General features: G+C 23.9%; 1 protein-coding gene across 4 annotated transcripts in view; it reads left to right on the top strand.

Annotated features, from left to right (window-relative positions):
• Positions 1-23051, top strand: part of LOC113556361 (neuroendocrine convertase 1-like) — a 40399-nt gene that overhangs the window by 4202 nt on the left and 13146 nt on the right. For 2 of the 4 annotated variants that reach the window (XM_026961249.1, XM_028188680.1), the window contains exons 2-7: positions 11294-11400; positions 13395-13511; positions 14503-14607; positions 16909-17025; positions 18225-18377; positions 20460-20622. In XM_026961249.1, coding sequence (XP_026817050.1) covers positions 11296-11400; positions 13395-13511; positions 14503-14607; positions 16909-17025; positions 18225-18377; positions 20460-20622 — 760 coding nt within the window. In that variant the 5' untranslated portion in view covers positions 11294-11295. The remainder of the gene's footprint in view (positions 1-11293; positions 11401-13394; positions 13512-14502; positions 14608-16908; positions 17026-18224; positions 18378-20459; positions 20623-23051) is intronic. The other 2 variants (XM_026961250.1, XM_026961251.1) reach the window with 2 other exon arrangements.

Genomic DNA, 23051 nt, shown 5'->3' with positions numbered 1-23051 from the left:
TATGCAAAGTTGTATACATAATATGTCATTCATTTTAATATTTCGATGCATATTATTTTATGATTATTATATTTTAGAAGTTATATATTTTTAAATTTTCAAGATATTTTTTTCTAGTAGAACCATAAACTTTGAGGGAAGTTTGAAATGGGATTCCGTTTGTACTTTGGTGATTCAAAGGTAGACATATCTCAGTACTTTTTAAAATAAAAATACAAACATTTGTTAAATTTGTTTGTATTATTATTAAAACAATAGTTTGGTAACCTTTACTATAATAAGTTAGACCATCTCTGTTCAAAATATTTTTTTATCGTTTACAATGATTTATTATTGAATTTTAAATTTTATGAATCTGTTACAACGTTCTACTCAATGACTGTACCGTGGAGCAGTTATCTACTCTCGATGCATTTTTTTTGTGCTCATCTATTTTTATTATTTATAAATTTCGACATCGTTATTTTTTATTGACGAATACAATAACGTCTGAAAAAGCTAAAACGATAAATCGCCTTTTCGGGTGTTATTTTTATACAGATAGAATATATATCTTTTATATGCAGTTTATTATATAATGTTGATGCATTGAATTTCATTTAAAATCATCTTAAAGTAGTTAGGAGTTTATCTAATAGAGTTTAAAAACTAAAAATTACCTATATTGACGTTTTATTTTATAAAAATTGTATGGTTGTAGTCAATTCAAAACGATCGTACACCAGTAGTAGTTTTTACAATATTTCAGAGGGATTAAATTTAGTTAACTCGTAACGAGACAAACACATAATAATATGCAAAACAACCATATCGTATGAAGTCGTAATGTTGATTTGTTAATTAATTGTACATCATTACAATTTACTGTTGATTATTGATTAGGAATAAGATAGGAGCAATATGTACCAATGTACCTACATGGCATTGTATTCTATTGAATTTACAATTCACTATCGATCGTTATTTGAGAATAAAAATAAACTGTGCAACGTCACTCTGAGCGTAGGATGAGATGAATTTTGCTTAAGCTATATCGGTGAGAGAATAATTGGAAATGTCGAAAGAGACAGAACAATTATTTTCTATTGGCCATTACCAATATGTATTTGTCGTTATAACTATTTTTGTTATTAAGTTTTCTTATGTAGTTTTAAAAGAAATATCTAACAACAATAAAAATTTGACAGACTAGTTAAACTTGTTCATGATAGAGCAAAATCATCTTATCTATTTGTACAACATATAAAGTATACATTATAAATTGGTTTTCTATTATCGAGATGATAGTATTTGAAAGGTATAATAATAATGTGTAAACACTGTAAAGACATCTCGCTTGCTCTGAAATACATTGGCATAAAATATATATATTTTTCCTTATTCTTTCTGTATTATCTACTTCCGTAATCTTTTAACGTTTATATTTTTAATATAAATTACTTATAATAATAATAATAATAATAAAGTAAAAAATACTACCCATTCAGTTAAATATGAAATAATTTGTATAACTCAACGTAACGTACATATTTAATTTATTTTTACATTACATTTTAACGTAATATTGTTTAATTTATTATATTTATTTTTATTATTATCACAACATATATTAAAATTTTTAAGTTTACTTATAGGTAGATTATTAATGGGCTAACCTTATTTTTGAACGGCTTATGAGTATTATTTATTAATTTTTTTTTATTCATTTCTGTATTATTACGTACAATTATATCGTTATTGTGTTATGTTTCGAAAATTACTATTACAGTTGATTAGTACTAAAAATCTATTTCAAGATCTTCAAAGTGTAAAAAAAAATATGTTTAGATCCTTAAGCGTGATAATTTTACTTTTATCACTAACAAAAGAACTACGGGTAATTTAATTAAAAATCAAATATAAAAAGAATTCTAAAAATGTTTTTTCGTTCGACGTTGGTTCGATTTAATGATACTGAACCGATTTTTATGTAACAAAATTAAAATGTTTTGATAATAAAAATAAAAACGGCAAGCTAGTGTTCTCATAAAGTTGTTCAACAACAGTGTAATATTGACTATATTGTATTTTTTGAAAATAATTGAAAATAATTTATAAGGAACAATACATTAAATTAGTAATTATAATTAAATATTTGGAAACATTTAGATGCGTGTAGTCAATTTTATTTTCATTATATAGATTCATTCAAGAATATGCAAACTATTTCTTAAATACCAACCTAAAAATAAAAAATAAAAAAATAAACAATAAAAATGTTTCAAAATCATGTTAATAGTTAAGAAAATATCAATAACACGTATTGTATGAATGTGAGAATCATTATTATAGAGCAGTGGTTCTCAATCTTTTTTGATTCATGTAACTTTTAGTCAAACATCTAGTTCCTCTAACATCAAAATAATAGACTATCTTAACTGCATATTTTAGAATTATTTTTTTTATTAAAAAAAATAAGTATATACTTTATTTGATTTGCTGGGTTCAATAAACGTTGACGCTTTAAACTTTAAATTGGAAAATAAAAAATAATAATAATGATTTATAAAAATTTAATGGGGATTTTGACCCTGGTATAAATTTTGTAAAAACTTAAGCTGGGTCCACGTTACTCCGGTTGAGAACCACTGTTATAGAGAATACACTATAACAGCGGTTCTTAACCTTTTGTAGAACACGGACCCCCGATGAAAGATTTTTAGAAATCGCGGACCCCCTACCAATTTTTTGTCGAATACCTTTTTTTTACAAGACATCGAATGTTATCATAACTAAAATTATAATAATTATTTTATATTACAAATTATATAAAGTAGACACAACAAAACATACACAGTTATAATTATTTTTATTAAACTTAATTTTTCATAAAACTGTAATATAAATTATTTTATTTTTTATATTCTTAAAGCTGCCGTGGACCCCAAACATGAGTATCGCGGACCCCTAGGGGGCCGCGGACCACAGGTTAAGAACCGCTGCACTATAACGTTTATCTAATTTAATAAAAATGTCCTAAAAAGTTGCTTTTATTAATTTAAAAGGCCTGCTAAATCGAATTAAAAATGTTAAGGACATTTACGCAACTCGATCTTAATACTAAATATTTTTATTTTTTTCTTATAAAAATTATAACATTTGGTCATAGTAACTACAGTTTTCTTACTATTTAAAATCGTTTTAAAAAAAATTGTGGTTCACAACTTATAACAACGGTTCTCAGCAGTGACGTATATAGGATTTTTTTGAGGTGGAGGCTGATCAATTTTATATTACATTACAAAAAAAAAAAAAATAATATAATAACTGCAAAATAAGTAATTAAAAAAAAAAACTATATTACAAATAATTTATCAAACATTATATAATATAATATGAGTAGGTATTATTGTGTTCAAATAAACCACATGTCAACATGGACTAATTGGGGGGGGAGGTTTCGGGCCTCTTTGTATACCCCTAAATACGTCACTGTTAAATTGCAGTTAATGCAAAGCAACATGATATTAAAAACAAAATCATAAATATTATAATTTATTTAAAATACTTCTTATTTGAGAATTATGATTTAAATAATTTTTCCAGTATTTAAATTAATTTTACATAATACAAATTATTATTTACAATAGTCAGTACAGAGTAGTTTAATGTATTTAGATGCAATTATATAAGATTTATATTAAAATATAATGAGTTATGCTTAATGTGATCGCATTGGTTCAGATCATTTTGATTCTATTAACCAGCTGATTCCATAAACATTTTTTTTTTGCATTGATGAGTTTATATTTATATGTATGTTTAAAATTAAATTAAAATAAGGTAAAGAAACTATCTATTTTTGATTGTTCTTGAGAATTTACTAATTTCATTTTCATATTAGCCTGCAATTAAAATCCATATTCAATTAATATAATAAAATATACATGATTTTAAGTTACTTAAAATTAAATAAATAATAATGTATGTACATTGTTTATTGTACCTATAATTTTTGAAACAACTGAAAAGTATCGTTTTCAATATATTTTTGAATAGCTCCTTTTAACTTTTTCAAAACAATTATTGTTTCTTTTTAATAAATGTTTGAAATACCATTAAAACGATAAGAATGTTTTTAAAAATGATTCAATTATCTGGTATTTGGTGATTCTAATAAAAGATTAATTTAATATTAGTAAAATAAGATCTGGTTTGAGGTTTTCAATTTTGATTCCAATAAACGGTTGATTCTATAAACCCAGGCATACAGTGGGGGGTTGGGGTTCAACCCCCCTCATCCTCTTGAAATAATTTCGAGTATCGAGGAAAAAATTGTTTTACTATATTGCGGCATAATTTGTATTGCTAAATTTTGTAAACTCTCCCGAATTTTTTTTTTTTTTGTGTACATGCCTGTATAAAAAAGTGATCTCATTAAGTAGAACTCCCTGTATATGAATAGTTAATAACGTTTTACTTATTACTTAAATTTAAAAATGTGTTTAACAACTATTTATAGCAATTCTTATAAATTTGTATTTTATTATAAATATAATGTGAATAAGATAATTTGAATTCTTAGAGTACCTAACCTTAAAGTTCTTGTTGAAAAAGCTATTTAGGTTAATTTGTGCTGATTTTTAAAACCATATGTTAAAAATTAGTTAAAATAATTATACAAAAAGTATAATTTATAATACATAAAAGAGGTCTTAAATTAATATCAAATTGTGCGTAATGATACAACTATTAATACAAGTAACGACTAACGACTAACGAGTGAATAATAATGTAAATGTAATAACATCGATGATGACGATAATAATATTTGTTTTCGTTTTGTAAAATATCAATCGATTTTTTTAGATTTTAGCTTCTGTTGTTTTGGAACAAACATAAAAAAAATAAAAGCCAAAAAGTATTTGGTCTGCCATATCATGTGTTATACTGTTTTTACTATAATTTGAAATAAAAATACGAGTTAAAAAATTTAGCGATTGGGAAGGGTTTGTCTTTTTCAAAAAACCTAAATAAACACATTATTCTTAAATTGTCCACGACTAATGCCCGAACAATTTCGATTGCGTTGACTCCATCACGACGTCAAACCCCTCTCAACATCGTCTGTCAATACAGCAATAGGTATCCATTTTTTTATTCCCTACAATAGAGGTTCTATATAGGTACATTTTGTTTGCTCGACCGACGGTGTATTTATTCAACATTGTTCGGCGCGGTTTTTTTCGGGCGCTCGTTTTTGAGAAATAGCAATACTATATTTATATAGGTACGTATTTTATAGAATGACTTATTCAGTTTTTATAAGTACGAGGGGAGGGCAATACAGGATTTCATGGGGTTATAGATTAAACGACTGGGTTTCCGTTTATTACTTTTAATTTTTTTTAAACATGTATCGGTCAACAACAATACCTTTAGCAGTAGTGACTTCTTATTCTGCGTTTTGGTAACCAATTCCACGTATGTACGTGTATTTGCTTTATAGCTGCGATAACAGTGAATTGTCCGCTGTCGCTTTCACGACGTTAACAGTTCTATAGGCACAATACAGTCCGTTCCGACCACCGTTCAAAAACATTTAATATTATTATTATATTATTATTCGCGATAACCCGTTTCAAACAGCTCACTATGAATATTATGATGATGGTTTTTTTTTGCCTTTTCGGTATATTATTTTCCACAGGTCACGATCATTACTGAATACCGAAATTATAATCATAATCATAATATTATACTATACTATACACACCGATTCGATCGACAGATATTGTGGAAACGACAACATTTGTCTATTAAATGGGCTGATATAGTAGGTGTTGCACCGCACTGCACCTATTCACCTCGCACGATTAAACCGATAATTCGGGTCGTCCATTTCGATTTAGATTATTGCGTGTTACACGATTTAACATTATATTACCGATGAGATGGAACAAAAACAAAATTTATGATAAAATAAAAAAACTACATTGAAAATAAATGAATAAACCTGAGAAGTTGCTCGACTGCATAGTAATCGTTTCAAGTGTACTTCGTCAGACATTGAGTAGGTAATTGATGAGATAAAATTTGAATTTGATTATAAACCGTGTCATTACATACGAAAAAACGATTCTGAGCGGAGCTTGTGTGCTAAAATTTATTTATAAGGATATTTTATAATTTATTTTTTAGCTATATAGATTGTGGTAGGTAAATTATTTATATTCAATAATATAAGTATTTTGTTTTATTTGTGGTATGGTATGTTCAAATAATTTTTGCCCAAAACAAAGCATGTAATATAATATGATATTATTAATAATTAAAATATTATTTAAAATTATAATAGGTACTGTTATTAAATCTAAAGTCAATACTACGTAACACAGAATAATGTAAATAGCTTAAAATTAGTCGAAATATTTTGAAAATTGAATTGTACTTGGACAATAATTATGAACGTAAAACATTTTAAATCCCTACTATTGATATTATTTAAATCACAACCTTGAACCTGATTACTGAAATTGACATTTTTCGTTTAAATAATAAATTTTGTCAACACTAGAACTTCAAACGTTTTTAATAATTTTTTTTAATGGTGTAAGACCAATTTATAAAAAGAATCTTGTACTACATTTTCAAGCTATTCAAATTGAAAATTCCAAATTTTTATAAATAATTCAAAATGAGCCAACATAGGCATTTAAAATTTTTGAATTTTACTAATTATTAACAAGATCCAATTAGCCAGCATTTTCTATGCTCATAAAGGTGCTTGACAACAGGCATTATTATGAACTCAATGCCCACATTCAACCATACGCTCAGAATGTAAAAATGTATTTTTCATGTTACTGAAAAAAAAATATTCAAATGTTTCTTATTCTTTATGATAATAATATTCATATTAGATGGGCGGAGGCGTTGATTGTACGAGTACATGACCTAAATTATACAAACTGTTTGTAAATGTTGTTTTGGTTAAATGCTAAAGTATTAAACATTTTAGACTTTCTAGAAATAACAGACAGTAAATAAAAAAAATGCAATCGACATTATAATATTTCAATTAAAATATAATCAAAAGTATTTAAAAACCCAATATTTCTGTTCTGAGGAACGGGAATAGTACGCGGTAGTTAAATAAAATCTCTACTTAAAAAGTGTATTCAACTATTTGAACTTATCAATGTGAGTTCAATGTACACACTCCACGAAACTGGTAATCACGCGACAATGTGATAAACACATTAAATATCTTTCGAAAATACACTTAATGGTTGATTCGATTGTGATAAATTGTAATACTGAAAAAAAACTAGCAAAATATGTGAGAGAATAACGTACATTTTTGTGCGAGAAAAAAAGCCGAATAAACAAACATATGCACTTGAAAACTGTACATCGCGTATACTGTAAAAGCAGGGAGATTGAACGACAAATATTTTTGATTTTCCCCGTGTATTTAAAATCGATTTGAGAACGTAGAACATTTTGTTTCAATCGCATTGGACTGTAGCAATATCATATATATATATATATTATATATAACTCTAGTACATTTACTATACACATATATACATTAGTAAATGTATAGATTTAACTAACGATGTATAAAAGCTTTACAAATAAATGTCTGTACATGTTTCAACGGTTGTAATGTAAAAAAAAAAAAACACAGATAATTTAGAATTTCCATATTTTTTTTGCTATTGTTTATCGATAAGACTATACGATTATAAATGTTATGATAAAACATTTTCAAATCTTTAAAATATGTTTGTTTCTAAAACAATGAATAAATACACAATACAAATGGTAAGGCCAATTAAATTCGGCAGAATTATAAATATGTGTTGATTTTTTTTTATGTAAATATTCTTTTTTGTTTTGTTTTACTAGTTATTAAAATATTTTTCAAAAGGAGAATCATTATTTTACCATTAAAAGTTTAACAATTATGATATAATTATGTTACTCAGCGGGGATAGTTTCTGAAGTTTTTGCGTTTATACAACGTTCTATAGTATAGAATCTATAAAATAATTTTTAAATTGGTACTTAGGGCATATTAAAATTATATATTTACTTTAGTTTTCTTATCATAAATACAAAATATTTTGTACTATCTTCTATTAATATAAATAAACCATTATTTGTATGGTATAAATAAGCCACTTAGGTACGTTATACATAAGTTTTTTTATCAAAGTGCTTAAATCTTCACAAATTGTTATATTATTAGGTTAGTATTTACCATTATTACTAGATAAGGAAATATTTACAACGTGTGTATTATGCTAATAATACAAGCAATATTTCTGTAAGAAAAAATAATTTACTACCCATTGGCTTAAAATTTTTTTGTATAAGTTCGGTGCATCAAAATAGTTTTTATTTAAATATACCAATTTAGATTATCCTCCAATTTATTCGTGTTTATTGTACAATGTTGTGTATTTTTAACAAAATAATAAAAATAAACATTTGAAAGTAGGGTGTTTTTAGGAATTCAATAACCTTTATAAATATCGCAGGTTTGTTAGATAAAATGTATTTACTTGTAGGAATATATTTCTTGAATTCAATTGGAACATGTAAAAACTTATTGTTAATATTATGTACTTAAAACTTAAAAGAGTGACCCTGGGAAAAAATTGGAAATGTTTATGATGGGTCATCACGCAATGCAATGCTGTGTAACATTTTATGTTTCCAGTGCAAATATCGTTGGTATTTGAAAATTATATATTTTTATAATATAAAAATATATAAATTTAGCGAAAACTAACATGTACAATAATCAATCAAAAGCTAAATATTTTGGTACATTAAAATACTTTTGCATGCATTTCATTGTTAGGCGAATAAAATGTATTTTTATACACTGTTTTTTTTTATTCAAAACTATATTTATTGAATTTTGTCAAATCATCATAGTATAGTTTTAACAATTTGTTGACATTAAAATGGAAATTAAAAAAAATTAAAATTTGACATTAAACATTAATTTACATTACATTTAAATGGCCATGTATTTTTATGTATACTCTACGAAGTAAAAACTTCTCGATTTGTAGTGTGCTGTCAGAGGAAGTTACCTACTGTTTAAGAGTATTACAATTACGTTGGATACTAAATTCTATATTAAAAAATGGTAATAATCAAAAGTTAACTTTTTGATACCTGAAGTATTATTCGACTACTTTTTAAATCAAAAAGTAAGCTTTAAAAAGTGTTTAATATATTTAAATTTTAAACAGTGCGCGAGTTTATAAACAAACGTGGTTTTATTTATTGATTTATGATATGGGTAAATATAATAACGATAATAGTTATTATTTTATTTGTAATTGACACTAATTACTATTACTTATATTAGATTAATATTAAGTAATATATTATTACCTTATAGTTATAAAAGTTATGGCATCGGTAAAAATAATAAATTAATAAGTTATGTGTATAAGAGATTTAAATGTAATACTTAAAACATAATAGTTATGTAATAATCTATCAATATATGGTAAAAATATATGCAAGTTTTAATTAAAATAATTCCATATTATGGATTTAAACTTGTAAAGTTGTGTGATTTTACTATTCGGAATAAACATTAAATAAACGTAATGTTTATTTTGTGGTCTTTAAACATGGTGAACAGATGTATTTGGCTTTTATTTTACAAGGCGTGACTACTGAATCTGACAAAAGAATTGTTATATTTAAAAAAAACTTTCGGAAAGTAATTCCTAGAATATAATTAAAATACCGTAACGTTACTTAACATACAATTGCGTTACAATAACTAACGCAAAACTATTAGATTACAATGTTTTCTTAATTAATCATGCATTTTTATAACATTGTTTTGTTTTAATTTTATAGTTTTGAGTAAATATAAAAGCCTACAAGGTTATAAACATGAAAAAAAAAGTTTTTATTTCAAATTTTATTGGTAGTTTTTGATTTGCGGGTACGAATATCAGAAATATATAAATACTAATGAGTCATGATATTTGAGTTTACTCAGAGTTATTGTTGTCATAAATTGCACTTTAAATTATGTGTTCCCCTAATTTCTAATCGGAAGTAGTGTCGATGATGAACGCTCCCTTTCATTGCGTTGCCACGTATAGTATTATATGCTATCTCATATAGTCATTGTATTATCCTGTATTCCTGTGTATAATATTGTAAATATCTTTTATAATTAAATAAAAAAAAAAAAATGATGTGTTTGATACTGTGGTAACTAAATAAATTACAAATGTTACTCTGAAAACCGTAATAATTAAACTCCGAGTTAGCACTGATTATACTAACTCGTTATAATGTTTGCAATATTTATTATATGCATATATTATTCACCAAAGAAAAATGATAAAATCGAAAATTTAATTAAAAACCACACTTATTATATATATATAAAAATTCTAGTTTCCCCGATTTAGAATAAATTATGACCCTATATATATCAGCCTACGATTAATAAAATAACAATAACTCCAATCACATTATTGAATAGCAAAATCTGCAGTGGTTTGATTTACAAAATAATCGATTTAGAGTTATTATTTAGGTGATAAAATATTATTCAAAACTTTTTAAAAAAAAAATTATTTTAATTATTAATTTATCAAAATAAAAATTAACCCCATACTATAACTATAATGACATAACTTAGAATTATATTGAAATCTGTGCTAAATAAACTGTTTGATACTGATTTACTTAAAATAATCTTGAAATTTTGCTATCAAACCCTGTGATGATAACATTTTTTGCATTAAATTTTTTTACATATTTTTAATTGATTGAATTATATTTTTTATTTAGATTATCAAAAATATGCTTATTAATAATTATTAAAGTTAATTAGTCTTTAGGTACTAAAACTGTACTTGAAATTTGTATTTTAATAATCTATCTTATTATTATTATTTATAGATAAGTATTATAATTAACTTAAAATCGTTTAAGTTTTATTATTGATAATATAACATTTTTTTGATAAACTATGATTATGTTTGTGAAGGTTATTACTTTTGAATTTTAGCAATGAATATTTTTGTGAAATCAAATTAAAACTTACAGTATGGTTTATGATGAAAATGTTCCCTGTGGATATAATATATAACGCACTAGGAAATAAATTAATTTTTGTTGTACCTAATACATATTATATTATTATTATTGAAAATAGTTAAAATTATTCAAAATGTTAAATTATTATTGTTGAGTATGCAATAAAAGAAATATTTAAATATAAATTGTGAGCAATTTTATTTTTTTTTTTTAGAAATGAGCTTGAATAAGGAGATTATTGGATTACTGTATTTATGTGAATATTTTTATTTCATAGTTGGTAATTATTTAATCAAACCTCATGAGTTAATAATACATCATGTAAGTATATGTTTTTTTTTTAAATTTTTAAAATTATTTTTATTTATTCTTCAAAAAGGTAATGGACCCACTGAACATATTCGTGTGGGCGACCATGAGTTCACAATTTTAATACAAAATTAAATAATTACAATATGCAATAAACGATTTTAACATACTTAAATTATCAATGTAAATAAATACATATTTTTTCTTTGTTTATATAATATAATATTATAATGTAGTATTGTGTAAAAAATTGTTTAAATAATAATAATTATAATTTGGTAAAGGTCGTTGGTAGTATCTTTTTTAATTTTTTTTTTTTTGAGAATTTATTGGAAAGTCAAAAGATCCCGCAAAAATATGTTGCAGACTTGTTCTTATAAGACTTTTGTTAATCAAATATTCACGGAAAATTAAATATGTAAAATTGAAATAACAAAAATATATCAATCACTGTTTAATGACATTATAGTTATAAAAAATATATTATTAGTTATTATTGATAAAAAAAAATAATATACATACTGCGAAACGACGAAGTTAAATATTGTCAAATATTAATACACAATATTGTTGTTACAGTTCAGCCATTATTATTGTAGATGAGTATTACTATGAATAATGAATATACTATATATTTTTTTACCATATTATACATCTAATGATTTTATATCATTATAATATAGACTAGAGTGAGATCATTTCTTTGAATAGAATACTCTGAATGGTTTGTTCATTGTTGTTATTTCTATTCATAACTAACTGTATTTTATACGTACGTAATTATATATTATGCATTATTGTTAAATTGATAGTCTATGACAATTTTAGTTTTACGTTATATGTATAATATTTAAAAAGGAAACTATTTTATGTTATATTTTAAAATGTATTCAACTGTTCAACTTATGAAAACAAAAATATAAAATTAATTAAAACTATAGTTGTTTTAATGCTCAATAAAAACATAAAAAATATAAATTTTTTAAATCAATGATAAATAAATGAGACAGTTTTGGTTATAAATTATAAGTCAGTTACCATCATTATAACATTAACCCTGCAAAAACAATTGTTTACAATAAACAAAATGCGTTGTTTCGTTATATGTTGCGTGTTAAAAAAATACAATGTCAATAATTATTTTAGAAATTTTTACATTAAAAATACTTTATTAATAATAATGAATCTTTTGAAAATATTTGTATTCTCAATAAATAACGACATTATTTTACTGTTATAGTATAGTAAAAAAAAAAAAGTTTTATTTTTATTATTTTTTAATATTAGTTGACGTTAAATGTGTGTATAATATAAATATATTATTAAGTAAAGGTGGCTTAAAGCATTCATGAATTGAATTGTATGAACTATGGGGAATGGTTCCCATTTATGCTATAAATTCAAATATTGTAGTAAAATCTTATATATTATTATATATAATATATAACTAGTAAATACATTATATATAAATAAATATGTACCTACACATAATATATTATGACAGGCATTGTCATTTGCATTGTATTTTCATGCATACAAATGCTTTAATTCATTTTTAAACTCAAGAATATAAAATACAATTTCAATATTGTTAGTCCATAGTATTTACTCATATTAGAATGAAAGGTAATGTGATGTAATATATAATGTTTTAAAAAATAATGACAAAATACAATTTGTATTAGTACATAAATCTGAGGTTAGGTTAGGATTAATCTAAGGTTTTATGTCTAGCCTTTCATCTAAAAGCCTATTGGAAACAATAATTATTTTTAAATAACATTAATTATACGTAAACAACATTGTATTGATATCAAAACTTGCGTTAATCTTATGGAAATTAAATTAAGAAAGTCTAATTTTTAGGTATCTATATTGGAACTTAATTCTTTGATTATCTACCGTGCCACTTTTTTATTTCCTATTATAACTAATAGTTAGTATTTGAAATATAATTGTTTTTAATAAAATGGTCATGATAATCAATCAGATTTTTCCTCTTATAGAATCATGGCGAAAATAGCGTGAATCACTATTCAAATGTATGGTATTTCCATTCCACTGATGATCTGAATGAAGTACATGAAACCATAATACAACAGGGATTTTCATTTGCACAACCAGTAAGATTAAAAAATGAAATTATGATAATATATTATTAACTGAGAACACAGTATAGGACACACATTACACACTATACGTATGCACGTACCACGCGCAGTTATTTATTAGTAAATAGAAGGAACGTTAAGTACTGGATAGAAATTACATTTTAAATTTAACATAGAAATTAAAATAATATGCAACTATATTTAAAATACAATGCATGTTGAATAATTTTATAACATTTAATGTAATGTGCGAAATAAGTTTTACAGTATAGATTAGATACCCTATCTACGTCATATATTCATAATGCTAATAAAATTATATTCAATGATAAATTATTCATGACTATTTATATTTAATGTTTACTATTGGTTAATATAACATTCATAAAATAAATTAAATTAAAATTAAAAGTGTGTAGGTAGGTACTTGATAAGGTGTAGTATGTAGGTGATGATAATCTTTTATAACACATTTGAAAATTGTTTAAACTCTTTTTACATAATATTTTGATAGTGAAAATATTGCAATTCAAAAATAAAATATTTTATGCTTTATTTATATTTTTAAAGTCACAGCTGTGTATCATGTTCATATTTTTAAGTTATCAAATAAATTTAAAACAAGAACTTTTGTGGTAACGGATCAAACAAATACTTATTGTGTATTATTCATAAATTTAATTTTTCTTGATCGAAATAATTCGATATTCGTGGATTATCTCTTAAAATCTGACAGTATCAGTGTAATATTTATACTTGTACTACCTATAACCAATTATTTTATGTAAAATATTAACAATAATTTCTAATAATATGCATAAACAATCATTTTAAATTTGTTCATTGTTTTTATGATTGGTACATTTCATTCTTTATTAACATGCAGAAAATCATAATTTATTTATTATTTTTTTTTTGTATAACAATAGTAACAATATTGTCTATTTTTTTTTAGCTATAATTTAATCGTTCAAAATTGTTAAATAAAAAAAAACTGTACTAGGTAGATGGAATACCAAATGTTTACAAAGTAAGAAGGGAAGATCATCCTGAAATCCACCACGAGCCATTCCATAACACAACTAACATTTTAAAACAGAATAATAAGGTAATATGTATACACAAATTATAACAATATTGTATTTATTTAGCTGTTTTTTTTTTAATTAAAAAATAAACCGTTGAAAAGTTGCTCAATATTTGTCTTAATTATTAAAATAGTTACACAAGGATATATTAATTTTAAGTTTATTTTTTTCAATTATGTCATGAACCGGGTTTTATTAATATTGAACATAATATTGAATGTGTTACAAAATTTCTTTTGGTGGACACAAAAAGGTTTATTTTTTTTTAATTTTTGTTGTTTTAGGTTTTAAGTTAATTTAAGTTTCTTGGTTACCAATGTAATTTAAATTTATTAAAATATAATTTTGCATAATTTTAAAGATTAAACGTTATTATCTAAATTTATATGAGGTTATTATATTAATAAAATAAATTGATTTGAAGAAATGCCCATTCAAAAATTATAATTTGTGTCATTTAGTTATTATTACCAATTTTGTATTTATAAAATTCAGTAATATCAATTCAGTGATAGGCATTTAAGCCTTTAGTTACAGTAATATAATTATTACAAGACATTAATCTTATATATTAAATAATGAGAAACATAATACAATAGGTATAACGTTTAAATTGTTTAAAGTGAAACATATTGTTTTAAATTTGTCTTAAAATATTTATATTATAATTTTAATATAGTATGCTTTTTTTTTCGTGTATTTATTTATTCACGATAAAACATTTTTTTTGTTGTACCAATTATACTCTGTGAAAGAAAATTATAAAAAGCTTGAAACTATTATTAATTTATTTTAGAATTCACACCCATATCAAGCTCTCCCTTTGAATTCCTTTGTTTTTCGTATTTTAAACAGTAGTTGTCGTTTTGACTCCAAATTTTTATTTAAAATATTCATTTTGAATTTAAAACATTTAACGTGGCTTGTTAGAGAAATATAGTTAACTTAAGAATTTAAAAAATGTATTATATTGTTGTAAAGTAACGGTTTAGTAATTATAATTTGCAACATTTTAGTTATATTACATTATATTATATATCTATGATTATAATGTTTCATAATATTCATAACCACTATTAAAATATTTTTTAGATATTTTATTTTAATGGGTAACATCGTATAACATGTATACAATGCATTCTATGGTTCATGTTATACAAAGAAGCGCATATTATTAAAAAATATAAATAATAAATAACAAATATGATAAATGATAACATTTTTTTTTCATTGAATTGTATTGTATCACAATAATTTAGTACCTATTCATATACATCACTATTATTCGTCGTTCATAGATTTGATTAAAAAACGTCAAAGGACTAAAGTAAATGTAAGCATAATGTTCATATATTATTAGTTTTGATAATTTTAAGGTGACGGAATTGTCAATAAACTAGTTAATATTCTGTTTTTATCACTATATTATGTTCTCAATATTTTATCAAAAAATAAATGGGATTTAGATGGTATGTATAGATGAAACCAATGTTTTGGTCATAACATATTTACGATTAAAAATTTTGAATTACCTACGAATTGTATTTATAAATATTCAGTGTAATATAATAGGAAAAACATGATTTCATCCAATCCATCTATTTTTTACTTAAAATTCAAACACAAACCTTTAATTTGATAATTATAATTTATAATATTATTATTTAGATTTAGTTTTTAAACTATGTCACATAGGTACCTTTACTAATATAATATTAAATAGCTATATAGATAATATACATTTATAACAATAAGTAGATAATAATTAATTGGCATTATCGATAATAACTAACGACCCGCTTAGCGCACTGCTATTTTTATAGCTGAATAATATTATCTACAGTTTTATTGTCAACAATGATAATAGTATTTCATATTTTCATTCATTATTTTATACTATACCATTTTTCTTTTGACTGGCATTGAGGACACATCATACATAATCGTTTGGACACCATTAGAAAATTTATCAAAATAGCCATTATATCATGAATTTAATTGCTATTTAATTTTTTTTCGGGGTATTTTTCAAATTAATAATCTCTTCTTTATGTATTATGAGTGTGAACCTATGCACACTTTTTTTTTTAACTAACTTTATTTTTAGATTATATATTTAGTTTCGTTACAATTATATCTTATCTACAATATTAATCCCTGTGATGTATAAACTATAAATATATATGAATTCCACTTTGGTTAACTTATAATCCTGCATTTCAACTTCTCTTCATGTCATAATGATAATGAATTGCTAAAATTTGGTCCATACAGTTCTGCGTGTAATATATGTCGATTAGTAAAATTGATAAAACTTTTAGGTGAATTGGGCTAAACAGGGATTTTCGAAAAACTTGTATAAAAGAGTGCCGACGGACGTCCGCAGCAGATATGAGAGGTATTTTAACGACGAACTTTGGAAGCTGCAGTGGTACGAGGTAGATATAATCGTTTTATTTTGTGCATTGAAATTCATTAAATCATAAATCTTTCATTATTTTCTGGATTTTATTTTAATGTTTTGTTTTCGTCAGCGTGATCAGGAACCTTGGTACCTATATAAAAGAGAACATTATTCTTTTTTTTTTCCATTAGTTTATAAAACCCAAATAATTTGAAGAATTCAGATTAATTTTAATATAACCGACTAAACACAATAAAATCATTACTGATATACTCATATAAAATACATTAGCTTAAGCCTATACATTTTGTGATCAATTTTAAATACCTACATTTTTGTCGCTTACAATTTATTATAGGGAATAAAAACGCGTGTAATGAAAAAAAAAAAAAATATTTCTATTAAACTTTTTAAATTAATTTTATAATATCTATATAGAAACGATTCATTTTTATTTTTCAAGAATACGACAGAAATTGTATCTATGTATTTTTCAATACCATACACACCTTGTGGTTACTTATTTTTTGGTAAAAGTTTAAAACGTTCACATTAAAGAATATACAAATCTTATATGTAGAAATATTATTTTTCAGTATACATGCCTGAGAAACAGTTTTGGCTTTTATCCTAATACCTATGTCATATCCGTAATATTAAATATTAAGCATACCTATTCATTCACTTGTGAATCTTACTTTTATTAGTTTTAAATTTAATATTGCGAGGATACCTCATTTTGATTACGATTACACGAGTACATTTTAATCTCAATTTTTTAAAAGACCACAAGATTGGTTTTTATATTATTAAAAAAATTAAATTATTAAATTATAAAATATATGATTCTTATTTATTAAGTCTTCTAAGCTTTAAAGTTAATAATGGACATAATATTAGAGATTCTATTTTATATAACTCATTATTTTTCAGCTATGCTTCAATGATAGGTACATATTTAACTTCCCTATTAATAATATATTACTTAGTAACTTTATCAATACTGCTTTTGATTTTTTTTTTTTTCATAAATCTTATTGTTATTTTTCTCATTGGTATTTTTTATTATTCTCTATGTTACGTTCTAATCTTTTTCTTTTGTTCAACTTGTCACTTAGTCATAAGTTTTGTAAATCTTTTACTACATTTTATTTTGTAATTGGACCTAGTCTACAATATTTAAATAAAATACATTTTTAACATTGTTCAATAATAATATTATATATATTTCAGCAAGATTATCGAAATAATTATAAAAACGGAATGCCATTAGACATGAATTTAGTACCAGTATACGAAGAGTTAAAATTTACTGGTAAAGGTATTCGGGTAGCGATCATCGATGATGGAATAGAATATACTCACGATGATCTTAAGGACAATTATGTTAGTATGTTTAATGTTATTGATATTAAAAATTATTTGGTATCTATTCATCGTTTTTATTTATTTAGCAATTACACTAATGAGTTTCCGTTTCTAAAAAAATATTTTAAATTTACCAAGTATGTAAATGTTATACATGATAATACATAAATATATAATATATGTATTAATATATTATGATATTTGATTAAATATTTATATAAAAATAAAAAAATTTTAAAATATACTATGTAAATCATAATATTTACATCTTTTATAACTAGAAGTCGTTTAATTTTATTTTATTCATAAAAATATAATATAATAATTATGTTTTATACATAGTAATTAGGTAGACATTAAGAGTAATTATTCATAGAGACATAGAGTAAATTAACGCAGATGAGATACGTATTTGTTCTTTATTCATAGTGTTTAATAAAATACAAAATTTTTAATACTCCCATAGGTATATGTAATTTATTTTGATTTTTCATGACCCACATCCCAATTTCACGTGGGATAAATTAATATTAATAGATAAAGACACTTTAGACAAATAATGTATAAAGGCTTAAATTTTATAGAGACTACTGTGCAATATTTTGAAAAAAAATAACATAATTTGTCATATAAATATTTAATTTTAATTTTATCCTAGCTTACGACTTTCAAAAAGGACAATAGTGTATATTATACATTTATTATTAACAAGAATCATAAAAAAAAGTGTTAAAAAAATGTCATTTTTGCTAATTTATGGACATATACAGTATATTGTATACAATATAGGTACTTCTAGGTTATATTATTTATTTATGTAGTACCTGGAAATATATTTTATTATGTACACAAATGTAAGTGTTAAAACGATTATATAAGTACTTGAACATAATATATGTGAAATATTTTATACGTTATATTATGAGTAAGGAATAAGTGATGTTATAATTATAATGACATGCAAATTCCGTAGCGACCTTAGCGTGTGTTATCCGATAATTATTTCGGTATATTACGATTAATAAAAATATCGAATAACCATTAAAAATCAAGACCGGTATGCTTCAAAAACAGTGTACAAGCCATTTCATAACATTTGAACAGTCCGAACTGTATTTGTGACGCGTAGAAGTGTAATTTTTGCCTGTATAGTATTAAAGGGTGGTTGTCGCTACATCCTAAAACTATTTTCAGTCATAATGGTTAATACTTCTTTTTAGTTTTCTGTAATAGAAATTTAATATTTTTACAAATGTGAAATAGGAACCGTATCTTACACTATTTCAACTAACTTTTAACTGAATATAGTACACACTTATTGAACTTATACAGGTACATGACACGAAAATGCAAAACTTTAAGTATATATTAAAAAAAGGTTTTCTGGAAAAATATTTCCGAGAACCTACCAACACGATATATTCATATAAAATAATAAACAGTAAACATATATGAGTACCACATTTAGTTTGCGATTTTACAATATTGTAGTAAAACTGTATTTTGCATAAACATTTTTAGTAAACTTAGCGTATTGCTTATAATATGTTTATTAAATATTATAATTTAAAAGTGTTTAGTTGTAGTCACTGAATGGTGCTGTGGTTATGCACAGTTCAACGTTGCTATGACTCTTATTGGATGGGTGATCATCCGGGTTCTTAGCGATGAAGCTTGTACGTTTCACAAATGACACATGTTCCAAAAATCTGCCGTAACAAAAAAAAATCATCCCACAGCTAATGGCTATAGTTGCCAAACCTTAGCATTAAAAGCTTAAAAATAAAAGTTTAATAAATAAAAAAAAAAAAATTAAACTATAAATAATATAATTACATCTGTCGGGACGTGACGAGCAAGTAAATAAAAACTATAGAAACATTATCTATTCTCACATATTTGAATATATACCTAATAATTAAATTACTAGTAAAGTAGTAAGCCGTAAATTTTTTTTTAAAATCTGAATAAATAAAAATTATAATGAGTATCGAGTTACACCAAATGTGTAGTTTTTTTAATAAAAACACCTGCATTTTCTAAGTCAATTTATTAAAAATCTTTCATTTTATTGACAATAGTTATAAACTTTCATTTCAGGATGAAGAAATCAGTATTAACCTGAACTGGAATAAAAAAGATCCTATGCCTCGATACGAAGACCCTACAAATATGCATGGTACTAGATGTGCTGGAGAAATTGCAATGGCTGCAAATAATACTAAGTGCGGTGTAGGCGTTGCTTACAATGCAAAAGTAGGAGGTTGGTTTAATTATATGTTATTATTTACAAGTTATAATTATAAAGGTTTATTGAGTTTATTTATATATTTTTCAATTTATCTTTTTTTACAATATATTTAAATTGCTATAAAGTGCACATAAAATGTTGTGTCGAATCAAACATGTTTAATACGTTAATACGCACCTATGTTTTTTTTTTATTACGAAGAATAGAATTTATTCAAATATGTTTAATGTTTGAATAATGTTCTCGTGTATAATATATGCTATAGAGTTGATGAAAAATATTTGAAGCACATCACTGTACACATTAAATGTTCATAGTTCTAACATTTTCATTAAGTACAATTTATGGTTAGTCGTTAACACTGAAAATTTGGCGTCATTACATCTGTCTTCGAGATAAAAACTATCAAACCTGAAACAATGCTCAGTGATTGTTCACTATTATTTTAAATTTAGTTAACATTTATTATATAACACATTTTATATATTCCATTTTCAATATCACATATTATTTTTTATACATATTGAATGAAATCGTAAAACCGAAACTTTATAATTTATATAATATACATGTCGAGTTTAATTATTTTGTGTGTTAAATTTTTTCAACTGTTCTTGTAGAATTAAAATGCCACTTTAAAAGTGAGATCTTTTTCAACAAATTTCAAAGGTAATTTTCAAAGTTACTTAGAAATAAAATTTAATAACAAAATTGAAAATCATGTTATTGTTTTTGTTTCCAACTACTTATGTTAATATTAATTATGACCAATAATGTTTGGATTTGACACGTTTAGATAAAATATTTTAACAATATATTTATATACATATGATACATTTATTTTTAAATTTTAAGCTACTGGTACAAGTATAATATTGAACTAAATACTGACTGTTTGTTTGTTTACTTAAAAAACATTGTATACAATGTTTACAATGCATGCTCAATCCCTTATAATCGTACGCCATGCGATAGTTTATTTTAATATTATTTAGAAACATTGTAACTATAACTGACCACCATACTAATTTCGCATACAAATAGACAGCTTCATTTTCGGTCAGACCTCATAAGTAGGGTGAAACGGATGTGATGAATTCCACATTTAAAGTTTAATATTCTATATGTACGCATGAATGATAGTCGGCGTAATATATCTCGTATTTCTTAAAATAATGCACAAGTATCACGATATTTAATATCTTCAGGTCTATGATTCTATACACAGCGCTCTTTACAAGTTATGCGACCATGGAGTTTTGCCAAAAATAATTTAATACCATTAATTTGTGATAATATATAACAAATATATTATATTTAATTTGTATTAATGTATGGAGTATTAAATTTAATTAAAATACTTTGGATTTTGAAATGATATACATATTAAGGTTGATAATATTTTAATACTGAGTACAGTTATAGTACTGGTATAACAGTCTTTATATTTGTTCCGTTTTCCGTAGTCTTGAATCCTAGAGGAGGTGTACTGTGTATAATGTATGTGCACGAGTATTTTCATTATCTGCGCAATACGACTGCTGTTTTTGACAGTTGTAATAGTAGTTAAGTTTCTCTACATATATCTACTGTCTTCTTATTAATAAGTATTACGAACATATAATAATCTAAATTGTATAGAGTTTAACCTTATAGGAATTGGTTTATAAAAAATGCATACGCATAACGCATTATTAATATATATTATATAAATATGTATTCTTATCTACATATATTTTTAAACATGTATTATACACAATCAGCTAGACAAAAATAGTCATCTATCATTGACACTATTCATAGGTACATATATTTTTAATTTTTTTTTTAAATTTATGTTAGTTAAACAAGTCCCTATATGATTTAAATTTTAAGCACCTTGGATAATTACCAGGAATATAAATATATACATACAAAAAAAAAAAAACCAAATAAAACTATAATATGTATATGCACTAAAGTATTAATACCGCTTGGATTTTTATTTTAGAATTGTAATTTCCACGGTATATTTTCAAATAATAATTTTTAATTTATTTATTACCCACGGTAAAAGGTAAATTCTACTATTTACTACTTTTACTTACGTTTTAAACAATAGTTGAACCGTTTAAATTTTAGGTGACATGAACAATAAAGATCCATTTCGAAAATTACATTTAATAAACGTTCAATATATATTGATAAATGTGCGTGTAAAATGAATTATTTATATTACTAAAAATATGTATATAAAAAATCGAAATTTGTAAAGTCAAGATTTATTTCTACTAAAACATTATAGAAAATACATTTTTCAGTTTAAAAAATAACAGTACCGATGTTTTTAATAGACAGTTTTAATTTTTTTTGTTGCTTCTATTAAGTATATTGTATTTAATACATTTTTTACTATATAAGTAATTTATTTTATAATGGATACTTGTTATAATTTGATTATT

The sequence above is a fragment of the Rhopalosiphum maidis genome, chromosome 4, assembly GCF_003676215.2.
Source record: "Rhopalosiphum maidis isolate BTI-1 chromosome 4, ASM367621v3, whole genome shotgun sequence".
Taxonomy (NCBI): Eukaryota; Metazoa; Arthropoda; class Insecta; order Hemiptera; family Aphididae; genus Rhopalosiphum; species Rhopalosiphum maidis.
Note: the sequence above shows the minus strand (reverse complement) of the source record. Positions and strands in the feature narration are given on the sequence as shown.